This window comes from Oryx dammah, unplaced genomic scaffold (assembly GCF_014754425.2).
Source record: "Oryx dammah isolate SB20612 unplaced genomic scaffold, SCBI_Odam_1.1 HiC_scaffold_25, whole genome shotgun sequence".
Lineage (NCBI taxonomy): Eukaryota > Metazoa > Chordata > Mammalia > Artiodactyla > Bovidae > Oryx > Oryx dammah.
In genome coordinates, this window is record NW_024070209.1 from 10,960,765 (window position 1) to 10,975,672 (window position 14,908).

General features: G+C 38.9%; 1 protein-coding gene across 6 annotated transcripts in view; it reads right to left on the minus strand.

Moving 5' to 3' along the window:
• The window catches only part of ALMS1 (ALMS1 centrosome and basal body associated protein), a 183,995-nt gene that overhangs the window by 146,586 nt on the left and 22,501 nt on the right, over positions 1–14,908 (minus strand). For all 6 annotated transcript variants that reach the window (XM_040223844.1, XM_040223841.1, XM_040223843.1 and 3 more), the window contains exon 2: positions 8,110–8,235. In XM_040223844.1, coding sequence (XP_040079778.1) covers positions 8,110–8,235 — 126 coding nt within the window. The remainder of the gene's footprint in view (positions 1–8,109; positions 8,236–14,908) is intronic.

Sequence of the window (14,908 nt, forward strand, 5' to 3'; positions counted from 1 at the left end):
AAAAAAAAAAACTAGGAAAACGAAACTGAAAAGGTATATAAGCCCAAAATACAAAACACATGGCTAAGTGTCATTTTCTGGTACTAAAAAACATCAACTTTCTACAAAAGTTTCTAAACACTTCCTCTCAATTCTTTTTATTTCTTGACAGTAACAGGCAATTCATGGATTGGCACCAATTCACAAACCACACTAAGTAGCAACGTTGAACTAAAGTTGAATTAAAGACTAATGGTAACCAGTTTTAGAGGCATTTTCTGTTTAAATCTGGTTATTTAAAAAACAAAGTTAGTATTAGCTAATAATTAAGAACATTCTTCCTGCCATGCTATCAAGTATTCCTTTATTTTCATTCTAAATCAATCTGATTAGGAAGGGGCACAAAATGCGATCACACAGCATTAGAGCATTATTTTTCCCCAATTACCTCTGATAAAATACAGCAATAAACTTCATACTGTGAAGTTGTTACTTCACAGTAGTAGGCAGATGGTAGATGAGACCTTTAATTAGATTTGATAGCAGCCTTTAACATTTTCACTGATTAAGATTCATTAGTATTTTTAAATGCTTTTGTTCTCTAACCTCGTTCTGTGTATTTTTTTTATACAAGGAAATTTTATTTTCCTTAAAAATATAAAAGACTTCATTGGTGAATTCATTAGATCCAGAAAACTTTTTGATAGTTGGTACTATTATACATTCTTGATTTCCTCTTAGTTCCAGTTCAACTCCATAAGCTTTGATAGGTTTGTATTAAGTCTATTTCATTACGGTGGTTTTTTTTTTTTTTTCGTTGACTGGATTTGCTAGGAATGTATACATTTTTTCTATCTTCAGTGTAACAATTCTACTTTCTAACTTATTTCTGCTTGTCTCTTTACCATGTTTCCTCTACTTGCAGTTTTTCATTAATTATACAAACAAAATTTTTTTGTTAAACAATGAATTATTTTAACCTATCTGTTTAAAAAGATGAAACAATGACATTATATTGAGGGCTATTAACAGGCTTAGATACATAATGTACTGATATTCATTATTTTCTTCCTTAACCAAATCAATTTTTTTAATTCCAAAATGACCCACATATAAAAATATATAATTAGGACGATTTCACAATTTCAACAAAATTTTAAAGGATTATTTCCATTAGTTAAAATTCTCTAACCAAATGTGCTTAAGAGTGAGCTTTAAAAAAAAAGGATACACAACTATCCACTTCCTAATATCAGCTATAAAACAACAAATATACAGAGAAAAATAATACTGGAGAATAATATTCTAAAATATTAACACTATCCATCTATGGCTTACCGAATAATAGACCTTTGGCATTCCAAAATATACCAATCCCATCTATGTCAGATAAATTAGTCAAATCCGTAACATCAAATTGCTATTGGAAACATGCTTTATACATTTTTCATACTTGAAAAATAAAAAGGAATGTGAGAATGTTTTTTTTTTTCTTTTGAGAGTATTCAATTCAATAGGGAATAGGGGGCCAATGAATAACTTTGAAAGCAAGGGAATTCCAGTCATCTTGAGATTTTCACTACAACAAAATTTCAGGTCCCCAACTCATCTCTTAACCCCTTTGACCAGGGTTTGAGTTTTGTCCCATAGTTCATTCCTCACTACAGATGAAAGATATACTCATTTGCTCTCCTGTCCATACTCTGACCTCCACAGATCACTCTAGCTCCTAAACTGCAATAATTTCTGCAACCTTATGGAGACAACTATCCTATCACATTTACACTTCCCTGGTAGCCCAGTTGGTAAAGAATCTGCCTCCAAAGCAGGAGATCCAGGTTGGATCCCAAGATCAGGATGATCCCCTGGAGAAGCAAATGGCAACCCACACCAGTATTCTTGCCTGGAAAAATTCACGGACAGAGGAGCCTGGCGGGCTACAGTGCATGGGGTTGCAAGGAGTTGGACACAACTGAGTAACACTTTTTAACTGCATTTTCCTCTTTACCACTCTTAAGTGTTTGTCAGTTCAGTTCAGTTGCGTCCAACTCTTTGCAACCCCATGGACTGCAGCACGCCAAGCCTCCCTGTCCATCACCAACTCCCAGAGTTCACCCAAACCCATGTCCATCGACTAGGTGATGCCATCTAGCCATCTCATCCTCTGTCGTTCCCTTCTCCTCCTGCCCTCAGTCTTTCCCAGCATCAGGGTCTTTTCCAATGAGTCAGTTCTTCGTATCAGGTGGCCAAAGTATTAGAGTTTCAGCTTCAACATCAAACCTTCCAATGAATGCCCAGGACTGATCTCCTTTCAGATGGAGTGGTTGGATCTCCTTGCAGTCCAAGGGACTCTCAAGAGTCTTCTCTAACACCACAGTTCAAAAGCAGCAATTCTTCGGCACTCAGGTTTCTTTATACTCTCACATCTTTATACTTTATACTCTCCCATCTTTATACTTCAACTCTCACATCCATATATGACCACTGGAAAAACCACAGCCTTGACTAGACAACCTTTGTTGGCAAAGTAATGTCTCTGCTTTTTAATATGCTGTCTAGGTTGGTTATAACCTAGGTTGGTCTTCCAAGGAGAAAGCATCTTTTAATTTCATGGCTGCAATCACCATCTGCAGTGATTTTGGAGCCCCCAAAAATAAAGTCTGACACTGTTTCCCCATCTATTTCCCATGAAGTGATGGGACCTGATGCCATGATCTTAGTTTTCTGAATGTTGAGCTTTAAACTAACTTTTTCACTCTCCTCTTTCACTTTCATCAAGAGGCTCTTTCGTTCTTCTTCACTTCCTGCCATAAGAGGGGTATCATCTGTATATCTGAGGTTATTGATATTTCTCCCAGCAATCTTGATTCTAGCTTGTGGTTCCTCCAGCCCAGCATTTCACATGATGTACTCCGTGTATAAGTTAAATAAGCAGAGTGACAATTTACAGCCTTGATGTACTCCTTTCCTGATTTGGAACCAGTCTGTTGTTCCATGTCCAGTTCTAACTGTTGCTTCCTGACGTGCATACAGATTTCTCAAGAGGCAGGTCAGGTGGTCTGGTATTCCCATCTCTTTCAGAATTTTCCACAGTTTGTTGTGGTCCACACAGTGAAAGGCTTTGGCAGAGTCAATAAAGCAGAAATAGGTGTTTTTCTGGAACTCTCTTGCTTTTTCCATGATCCAGCAGATGTTGGCAATTTGATCTCTGGTTCCTCTGCCTTTTCTAAAACCAGCTTGAACATCATCAGGAAGTTCATGGTTCACGTATTGCTGAAGCCTGGCTTGGAGAATTTTGAGCATTACTTTACTAGCATGTGAGATGAGTGCAATCGAGCGGTAGTTTGAGCATGAACAGTATGAGTGTTCACAGTCATCTTTATCAACAGTTTCACAAACATTTCTTTCTTACCCTTTTCCCCCACCATCCTATCTGCCTGGAAAAGCTGAGTTCTAATTGAATCTCTCCTTGTCTTAATCCAAGCAACAACACACTGCTGAAGAAAACAAACATTCAGACTGGATTTCCTTTAGATTTTTTTAAAATTAATTTTTACTGGAGTATAGTTTATTTTTTTTATTTTAAAAATCTTGCTTCCCAGGGGGCACTAGTGGTTAAAAAAAAAAAAACAAACCCGCCTGCCACTGCAGGAGACACAAAGATGCAGGTTCAATCCCTGGGTTCAGTTCCTGGAGGAGGAAATGACAGCCCACTCCAGTTTTATCGCCTGGGAAATCCCACGACAGAGGAGCCTGGTGGGCTGCAGTCCACGGGGCCACAAGGACTGAGACGTGACTGAGCACACATGCACAGGTGAACAGTTGATCTACAATGTTGTGTTAGTTTCTGCTGTACAACAAAGTGAATCAGCAATATGTATACACACATCTTTTTGGGGGGATTTTCTTCCTATTTAGGTCTCCACCGAGCACTGAGTAGAGTTCCCTGTGCTACACAGTAGGTTCTCATTAGTTATTTACTTTATACTTAGCAACAATGTGAGCTTCTTGCTCAGAGGTTAAAGCATCTGCCTGCAATGCAGGAGACCCGGGTTCAATCCCTGGGTTGGGAAGATCCCCTGGAGAAGGAAATGGCAACCCACTCCAGTACTCTTGCCTGGAGAATCCCATGGAGGGAAGAGCCTGGTAGGCTGGAGTCCACAGGGTCGCAAAGAGTCGGACACGACTGAGCTACTTCACTTTAGCAACAATAGTGTATACGGGTCAATCCCAATTCCCCAATTCATCCCAGCACTCTCCCTTCTTCCTTGGTATTCATGTTTGTTCTGTATGTCTGTGCCTCTATTTCTGCTCTATGAGTAAGATCACTTATACTGGTTTTTCTAGATTTCATATATAAGCATTAATATACAGTATTTACTTTACATTGATAACATTAAACCTCAAAGGCACTCAGCCCTGCCTGGAAGTTCTACTATAATTTCCTGCCAAGCTGACTGGCCAAAATGATTACTTTATACTTTCCTCAGAACTACTGAACTCTCCTTACTCATTTTCAACTGATGACCTCATTTCCCACTTTAGTAAGCAAAGAGCAGCAGATGCAGCTCCCTTATTTTCCTATCACGACATCTACAGCCCTAGTACCTAACCCAGATTTTCATTTTATGACTTAAACTGTCTCTCCCTCTACCTATCAATGGCTTTCCCATCTCATTCCATTTTTTTCTAGAGATGTGATTTCCCACTTTCCTTCACACATTTTCCCTTCCTACTGAACAATTCCTTTCTTCATGCAAACATACTCCAATAATTTCCCATCATAAAATAAAACTTAAAAAAAAATCTGTTGACCATTCTTTTCTTTCTGCTTATTTTGCTATGATCCTGAGTGTTATATCCTTTTAATTAATATAAAGAGGCCCTCAAACCTCTAAATATTTTTGATAGATATGAAGAGGGCTGACAATAAAATAAATACAAACAAATTTTGGAGAAGTAAAGGCTGGAGATACAAATTTGCAATCTTGAAGTATACAGGTATATTTAAAGCCCCGGATCTAGATGAGAATCAAAATATTCCAACATACCAAACAGAAGTCAAAACCTCAAATGTGTGTAGGTAACATAATTTGAGGGGACACAATTCAACAAATAACAATCTCCCTTCCATTTAACAGCCACAATTACTGTGCTTTTTCTTGTTAGGGTTTCTCGTAACCCTTTTAGCTTGGTGACAGTAAATCTCCTTCCTCTATATCTTGCATTCAATGGATAATAACTGCAATTCAGAGAAAACTGAAGGAACCAGAAGAAATCTGATATCTGTTATTACATAATCACCTTTAAATATTTAATCATTATGAGTAAGACTGTATTTTTTTCCTCCTACAAACATATATGAGCTTTTTCCTAACTGCTCACAATTTTTCCATTTCCTCTAAGTTTATTACTATGTTCTTGATTAGTGGTTCCCAAAATTTGTTCCGAAGATCCCTAGGAGTCACTGACATTCTTTCAGGGAAGTGACATGGGCCTCCATTTTCTAACTATGTACCTATATAAGGTTAGATTTTCTTCATATAATTTAAGTGAAACAATATATCCCAATGGACTAAATGTAGAAAGCAAATCTGAAAGTTCAGTTATGACAGTTAATTTTATGTGTTAACTTGGCTGGGCCACAAGGTGCCCAGATATTTGGTTAAACAATCTGGGCACTGTGAGAGCATGTCTGGATGAAATTAACATTTGATCCACAGACTTAGTAAAGCAGACTGCCCTTCCTGATGTGGGCAGGCCTCACCTAATCCACTAAAAGAAGAGAACAAAAGGCTAGACAAAAGATAATTCGCTCTCTGTCTGATGGTCTTCAAGCTGGGACATCAGTCTTCTGCGTTTGGAATCAGACTTGGCACAGAACTTACACCATCCGCTGGCCTGTCATTGAGCCTTTAGACTTGGGTTAGAACATATACTATCAGTCAGCTCCTAGGTCCAGAATGGAATTAAACTATCGGCGCTCCTGGGTCCCCACATTATAGAACTTGGGATTTCTCAGCCTCCATAATCACATGAGCAAATTTGCTAAGATGCTGACTGAAACTGCCCGCCATGACCAGGCAAGTGGCCAGCCACTTGCATGAGTTATCTTAACAATAGGAGATCCTGGTAAGTAATGCAGAAGTTTGGGAAAGGTCAAAAGGAGATAAGAGACACCAGCCCAAACATCCTACCAACCTCCCAGAATCCTTCTCTCGGCTGAGCTAGGCACACACCACCAGGAAGGACCCTGAGACAGAATGATCAACCCAGAAACTAAACCCCATCACCATAAATCCAGAGGCTGCAAGCCTCATGGCATACTTCTCTAGGGTCCCCTTACCATCCTGCTCACCACCTGGGTGATTTTCCAACAAAACCTCTTGCTTTGTCTGCATGTGTGTCTCCCCGGATAATTAATATCCAAGTATTTAGACAAGAGCCCATTTTTGGGCCATACAAGGGGGTCTCCACTCCTGCAACAAATTCCTTATAATACACACAGACACAAATATATATATGTGTGTGTGTGTGTGTATATATGTGTGTATATATACATACATATATAGTATATATGTGTGTATATATACATACATATACATATATATATACACATATATACATGCTGTATATATGTGGGCTTTCCTGGTGGCTCAGACAGTACAGAATCTGACTGCAATGCAGGAGGCCTTGGTTTGATCCCTGGGTCAGGAAGATCCCCTGGAGAAGAAAATGGCTACCCACTCCAATACTCTTGTCTAAAGAATTCCATGGACAGAGGAGCCTGGCGGGCTATAGTCTATGGGGTTGCAAAGAGCTGGACACAACTGAGCAGCTAACACTATTGTAAATACACATGCATTATCTCCTATTGGTTCTATTTTTCTGGAGAACCCTAATACAACAACTGTCTTCTAGTAGGGCTAACATTAAAGAGATGTGCAAAAATGTAAAACGATGTCATCCTTTCAACCAATTTTTTTTGCTTTGGAAAACAGTAATTTTTCATTTTAAAACATTTTTATGTTAATATATAATACATTTGTTATTTTAAAATAAATATTCTTAGAATGACTTAACTTTAATAACTTGATATCAGTTCAGTTCAGGTTCAGTCCAGTTGCTCAGTCATGTCGAACTCTGTGACCCCATGAATCGCAGCACGCCAGGCCTCCCTGTCCATCACCAGCTCCCGGAGTTCACTCAAACTCATGTCCATCGAGTCAGTGATGCCATCCAGCCATCTCATCCTCTGTCGTCCCCTTCTCCTCCTGCCCCCAATCCCTCCCAGCATCAGGGTCTTTTCCAATGAGTCAACTCTTCACATGAGGTGGCCAAAGTACTGGAGTTGCAGCTTTAGCATCAATCCTTCCAATGAACACCCAGGACTGATCTCCTTTAGGATGGAGTGGTTGGATCTCCTTGCAGTCCAAGGGACTCTCAAGAGTCTTCTCCAACACCACAGTTCAAAAGCATCAATTCTTTGGCGCTCAGCCTTCTTCACAGTCCAACTCTCATATCCATACATGACCACTGGAAAAACCATAGCCTTGACTAGACGGACCTTTGTTGGCAAATGTCTCTGCTTTTGAATATGCTATCTAGGTTGGTTATAACTTTCCTTCCAAGGAGTAAGCGTCTTTTAATTTCATGGCTGCAGTCACCATCTGCACTGATTTTGGAGCCTCCAAAAATAAAGTCTGACACTGTTTCCACTGTTTCCCCATCTATTTCCCATGGAGTGATGGGACCAGATGCCATGATCTTCGTTTTCTGAATGTTGAGCTTTAAGCCAACTTTTTCACTCTCCTCTTTCGCTTTCATCAAGAGGCTTTTTAGTGCCTCCTCACTTTCTGCCATAAGGGTGGTGTTATCTGCATATCTGAGGTTATTGATATAGACAACCCTTATAAACGAAAACTCTTTAAAACACTTTTGAAAAATGTAAAGGAATCCTGAGACCAAAAAAAAAGTAAACTGCTGTTCTATATAATTAAGGCTGCCAAAGATCTACTAGAAAAGTGGAATATTAAACTAGTTCACCTCTTTCCACTCTTCATAGCTAAATCAGAATTTCTCACGCTGTTTATCAAAAGAAAGATAGTTTTCCAGTTAGACAAGACATACCTGATCATCCCCAGAACCCCAAGGAGCTATATTTTCCAAAGAGGCCACGTTAGTATCAGAAATCTGTGCTCCACTATCGTTTTGATATAATGGCTGTTGCCATAGATGATAGGTCAATGGAAGAACCTGAAAATCAAAGGCAGATTTAAACAGAGTAATAACACAATCCCTATGACTAAACAATAAACAAATTTAACGTTTAAATTATGTTTGTCAGTTTATAAAGCACTTTCACAAATGTAACATTTAGATTTCATAATCACTGTCCAACTTATTATCTTCAACCTCCCTGGTGGTCCAGTAGTTAAGAATCCGCCTGCCAATGCAGGAGACGTGAGTTTGATCCTTGGTCCAAGGAGATCCCACATGCCAGAAGGCAACTAAGCCCATGCACCACAATTACTAAGCCCAAGCTCTACAGCCCCTGTGTCACAACTACTGAAGCTGGCACGTCCTAGAGCCATGCTCTACAACAAGAGAAACCACCACAAAGAGAAGCCTGTGCAACCTAACTAGACAGTAGCCCCCACTCACCACAACTAGAAAAAGCCTATGCACAAAACTCAGTGCAGCCAAACTTATTTATTTTTTAATTAATTTTTTTAAAAAATAAGGAAATAGTGATTTTGGTTACAGAGTAAGGACCTGGCAGATTCCAACAAATCACACCAGTTCGTTAACCTCCTATGCTTGTACCTGGAGAAGGTAATGGCAACCCACTCTGCTATTCTTGCCTGGAAAATTTCATGGACAGGGGAGCCTGGTGGGCTACAGTCCATGGGCTCGCAAATAGTCGGACACTACTGAACTGACTTCGCACACATACTTGTAGAAGTAAAAGAAGCAAGTAGAAACAAGCAAGTTACCTATTTCACAACCTTACTATTTGAGACATCTAAGAAATTAACCCTAATAACAGAAACTAAAATCATCCGAGAACATGGAAAATGAGGACAAAGTTGGGCTCATTTTGCATAATCAGAGGTTGAAGCAGGGCTCTCCTATTTGTGAAAGAAGGCAATAAAAACTGAAGCAATGCACATGGAAAAGATCCGAAGCAATCAAACAAAAATGACTTCAGTCACGCGAAGTCACATACTGGTTCAGGATGGGTTACTGAGATTTCCCCCAATATTCTTGGAGAGTAAGAACCCAAAGCTTCCAGTGTAAAACCTCCTTTTAAAGGAGATGCAAGGGGCAAGGTGGAGACAACCAGAAAAACACCAGGTAGAGAAGAATGTACCAAAGGACAAAACAAAGCAACACTCTTGCTAAAAATGAAATTACAAACTATACTTTCAAAGGTATTTCAAAAGACTTCAAAATGAGAATACTTCAGACTCTTAAAGAGACTTTTTAAAAAGAGACATAATGTCCATAAAAAAAGAAGAGATTGATAAAAATAAAATAGGCAGCTATGAGTCAAGAAAAGATGCATGCTCACAAAACCACAAATGTCAAAGAACCTCTGAAGGAAACTCAAGATCATAAGGTAATTTTTTCCCCCAGAATTAAAAGTTACTACACTAACAAAAGATTTTTACAGAGCACATACAACAATGTGCTTTTGATGAGAAAGGAAAGCTTAACTCAAAAATCTATTCAATAACTAAAGAGATTTCTATGGTATAGATTCTTTCAAGAGGTTTTTCTCAAAAGGTAGAACACCATGGGGCACACCCACCTTGCTTCAATGGCATTTTCTGATGAATAAAGAACAAAAAGCAAAGAAAGGCATTTTGCAAATTCATTTTGGCAATTTGAAATCCCTAAATAAATAAAAATAGAGCCAATGTTTTGACACAGTTAGTATTCCTTAAGCCCTCCAAGAAAGAAGAATGCCAAAATGAACGTTCACAATGGCTATTCACTGCAACTAAATAATGCTTGGGTGTACAGCACAGGGTCTTGCCTTTGAAAATAGCTGATTCACATTAGCTTACAAAAAGAGAGTTCAATGCCCTAGGATATTTGTAGAACACTAATGATACAATATTATGAAACCAACACTTGGACAAACTAACCCAGTGTGTGAGAAAAAAGAACACACTCTCACTTTTATCAGCTAAAAAAATCTTAAAAGTTAAAATTAAATGTTAAAAGTTCTTATTGTTGTTCATTTGCTCAGTTGTGTCTGACTCTTTGTGACCCCATGGACTGCAGCATGCCAGGCTTCCCTATCCTTCACTATCTCCCAGAGTTTGCTCAAACTCATGTCCATTGAGTCCATGATGACATCCAACCATCTCATCGTCTGTCGCCCCCTTCTTCTGCCCTCAATCCTTCCCAGCATCAGGGTCTTTTCCAGTGAGTGGGCTCATTGGAAAAGTTTTTATTAAAAAATACATTTCCCAGAACTTATTTTTATTACCTACCCGATGGTTTATAGACTTCATTAAGGAAATTAATTTCTAATACATTCCCGTATGTTTGATCAGTTTTCCCACAGTTGCCTCAGATATTGGTATAACCCAAACACTTGAAAGAGAATTCTTAAGATGAATGCTTTAAAACTAAGCAGGTGTCATCACCAACTCTGATCTGAGGTTAAATGCCTTCTGGTATAAACAAACACTTTCAGAGTCCTTCCCTGATTAGCTTTTTTTTTTTTTTTTCCTGATTAGCTTTTAATATTAAAAGTTTGTGGTCTTCAGTGGTCTTCCAACTACATGCTACCTATCAAAGAAACATTTTAGATCTAAGGATGCATATCAATTAAAAGGATAAAAAAAAGATATTTCATGCAACAGTAACCAAAATAACACAGGAGCAGCTGTATTAATTTCAGACAAAATGGACTTTTAAGTGAAAAACTGTTACAAGAGACAAAGAAGTATGTCATATAATGATAAAAGGGTCAATTCACCAAGAAGATATAAAAAGTGTATTTCTGCACCAAACCTCAGAGCTCCTAAATTAATGAGACAGATGTTGAAAGAACTGAAGGGAGAAATACACAACAACATAATAATGTTCTTTCAATAATGCATAGAACAACCAGTCAGAAGAATAAGAAAATACAGAAATTGAACAACACTATAGACCAATCACACCTAACAGATATATATAGAATACTCCATCCATAAACAGCAGAATACATTTTCTGAATTACACATGAAACATTCTTCAGGACAGAACACATGTCTAGCCATAAAACTAGTCTGAACAAATTCAAGAAGACTGAAATAATACACAGTACCTTTTCCAATCACAATGTAATGAAACTGGAAATAAACAGCCTAAGATAAAACTGGAAATTTTACAATATGTGGAAATTAAACACTACACTCTTAAACAACAAGAAGTCATAAAGGAAATCAGAAAATACCTTGACAAAAATGAAAATGCAAAATACCACAAAAATGTATGGATGCAGTTAAAGAAGTACTAAGAAGGAAGTTTAAGCTATAAATGGCATGCCTTAAAAAAAGGCAAGATCTCAAGTAACAATCTAACTTGTACCTCAAGAAACTAAAAGAAAAACTAAAACCTAAAGCTGAAAATAACAAAAATTGGAGCACAGATAAATGAAATGGTCAACAAGGAAAAAACACCATGAAACTAAAAGTGATTTTTTCAGAAAACTGATAAAATTGATAACCCCTTAGCTAGACTAAGGAAAAAAATTAGACTCAAATAATAAAATCAGAACTGCAAGAGGGAATATTACAACCAATGCCACAAAATAAGGATCATAAGAGACCATTATGAACAACTGCACACCAACAAACAGGACACACATTAATCCCTAGAAAGATACAACCTACTAAGACTGAACAATGAAAAAATACAAAATCTGAAATGTATAACTAGCAAGGAGATTGAATCAGTAATCAAAAACTTGCCAACACAGAAAAACCAAGGACCAAATCGCTTCAATCACCTTCAAAAATGTTAGCACACAGAATTCACAACACATTAAAAGAAATATACACCGTGATCACATGGGGATTAACCATGGAATGCAAGGATGATTCAACGCATAAAAATCAATCAATACTTCACATTGACAGGATGAAGAAAACCACTGATTATCTTTACTGACACAGAAAAAGCACCTGAATATTCAATACCCTTGCATGATAAAAGCACTCAGCAAATAAGGAACAGAAGGAAACTAATCAATATAATGGGACTTCCCAAAGGTATTCCTGAACTGAACCTAAAAAAGGGCATGAAATCCACTCCAGTATTCTTGCCTAGAGACTCCCATGGATAGAGGAGCCTGGTGGGATACAGTCCACATGGTTCCAAACAGTCAAACATGACTTAGACCACTTATGAGGACCCACAACTAACTCATATCATACTCAATGGTGTTGAAACTGAAAAGTTTTTCCTCTAAGACCAGGGACAATGCGAAAATGCCTTCTCTTGCCATTTCTAATCAACACAGTATTGGGAGTATCAGCCAGAGCAAAGAGATCCCAAGAATAAATTCTCACATCAGTTCAGTTCAGTTGCTCAGTCGTGTCCGACTCTTTACGACCCCATGAATCGCAGCACGCCAGCCTCCTTGTCCATCACCAACTCCCGGAGTTCACTCAGACTCACGTCCATCGAGTCCGTGATGCCATCCAGCCATCCCATCCTCTGTCGTCCCCTTCTCCTCCTGCCCACAATCCCTCCCAGCATCAGAGTCTTTTCCAATGAGTCATCTCTTCGCATGAGGTGGCCAAAGTATTGGAGTTTCAGCTTTAGCATCATTCCTTCCAAAGAAATCCCAGGGTTGATCTCCTTCAGAATGGACTGGTTGGATCTCCTTGCAGTCCAAGGGACTCTCAAGAGTCTTCTCCAACACCACAGTTCAAAAGCAACAATTCTTTGGCACTCAACCTTCTTCACAGTCCACCTCTCACATCCATACATGACCACAGGAAAAACCATAGCCTTGACTAGACGGACCTTAGTCGGCAGAGTAATGTCTCTGCTTTTGAATATACTATCTAGGTTGGTCATAACTTTTCTTCCAAGGAGTAAGCGTCTTTTAATTTCATGGCTGCAATCACCATCTGCAGTGATTTTGGAGCCCCCCAAAAATAAAGTCTGACACTATTTCCACTGTTTCCCCATCTATTTCCCATGAAGTGATGGGACCGCATGCCATGATCTTCATTTTCTGAATGTTGAGTTTTAAGCCAACTTTTTCACTCTCCTCTTTCACTTTCATCAAGAGGCTTTTTAGTGCCTCTTCACTTTCTGCCATAAGGGTGGTGTCATCTGCATATCTGAGGTTATTGAGATTTCTCCCAGCAATCTTGATTCTAGCTTGTGTTTCTTCTAGTCCAGCGTTTCTCATGATGTACTCTGCATAGAGGTTAAATAAGCAGGGTGACAATATACAGCCTTGATGTACTCCTTTTCCTATTTCGAACCAGTCTTGTTATTCCATGTCCAGTTCGAACTGTTGCTTCCTGACCTGCATACAGGCTTCTCAAGAGGCAGGTCAGGTGGTCTGGTATTCCCATCTCTTTCAGAATTTTCCACAGTTTGTTGTGATCCACATAGTCAAAGGCTTTGGCATAGTCAATAAAGCAGAAATAGATGTTTTTCTGGAACTCTCTTGCTTTTTCCATGATCCAGCGGATGTTGGCAATTTGATCTCTGGTTCCTCTGTCTTTTCTAAAACCAGCTTGAACTTCAGGAAGTTCACGGTTCATGTATTGCTGAAGCCTAGCTTGGAGAATTTTGAGCATTACTTTATTAGCATGTGACAGGAGTGTAATTGTGCGGTAGTTTGAGCATTCTTTGGCATTGAATTCTCACATATATATGGTCAAATAATTTTCAATAAAAGTATCAAGCTCATTCAATGGGAAAGGATAGTCTTTTCAACAAATATCAAACATAAAGTTAAAAGGGAAATAAACTTTCCCACAGAAAAGGACAGAGAAGAAACTTCCACTTCTCAACCTTGGCACTGAGTGGAGGGAGTTAAAAAGAACTTCCCTGAGAATTTGATCCATAAACCAGTACTGATTCAGGTTTTCAGTCTGAATTCATGGTGCTGCTGCTAAGTCGCTTCAGTCGTGTACAACTCTGTGTGACCCCATAGACAGCAGCCCACCAGGCTCCCCCGTCCCTGGGATTCTCCAGGCAAGAACACTGGAGTGGGTTGCTATTTCCTTCTCCAATGCAGGAAATTGAAAAGTGAAAGTGAAGTTGCTCAGTCATGTCCGACTCTTAGCAACCCCATGGACTGCAGCCTACCAGGCTCCTCCATCCATGGGATTTTCCAGGCAAGAGTACTGGAGTGGGGTGCCGTTGCCTTCTCCGCTGCAGTACAGTACAAAACCGGAGAAGGCAACGGCACCCCACTCCAGTACTCTTGCCTGGAAAATCCCATGGACGGAGGAGCCTGATAGGCTGCAGTCCATGGGGTCACTAAGAGTCAGGGACATCTGAGCGACTTCACTTTCACTTTTCAACAAACACTGCTGGAAAAACTGGCTGTTCACATTCAAAAGAATGAAGTTACACACTCACCTAACATCATATAAAAAAAGTCAACTCTGAACAGATCAAAGACTTAAAGGCCTAAAACTACAAAACTCTTGGAAGAAAACTCAGAGCAAAAGTTGCACAATAGTAGGTTTGGCAATGATTTCTTGGATATGATACCAAAGGCACAAACAACAAAAGAAAACAACAGACAAACTGGACTTCATGATAACTGTAAAATTCTGTGTATCAGAAGACACCACCAACAGAGTAAAAAGGCAAACCACAAAATGGGGGAAAATATCTGCAAATCACATATCTGATATGGGATTAATAGTCATAATATATAAAGAACTCT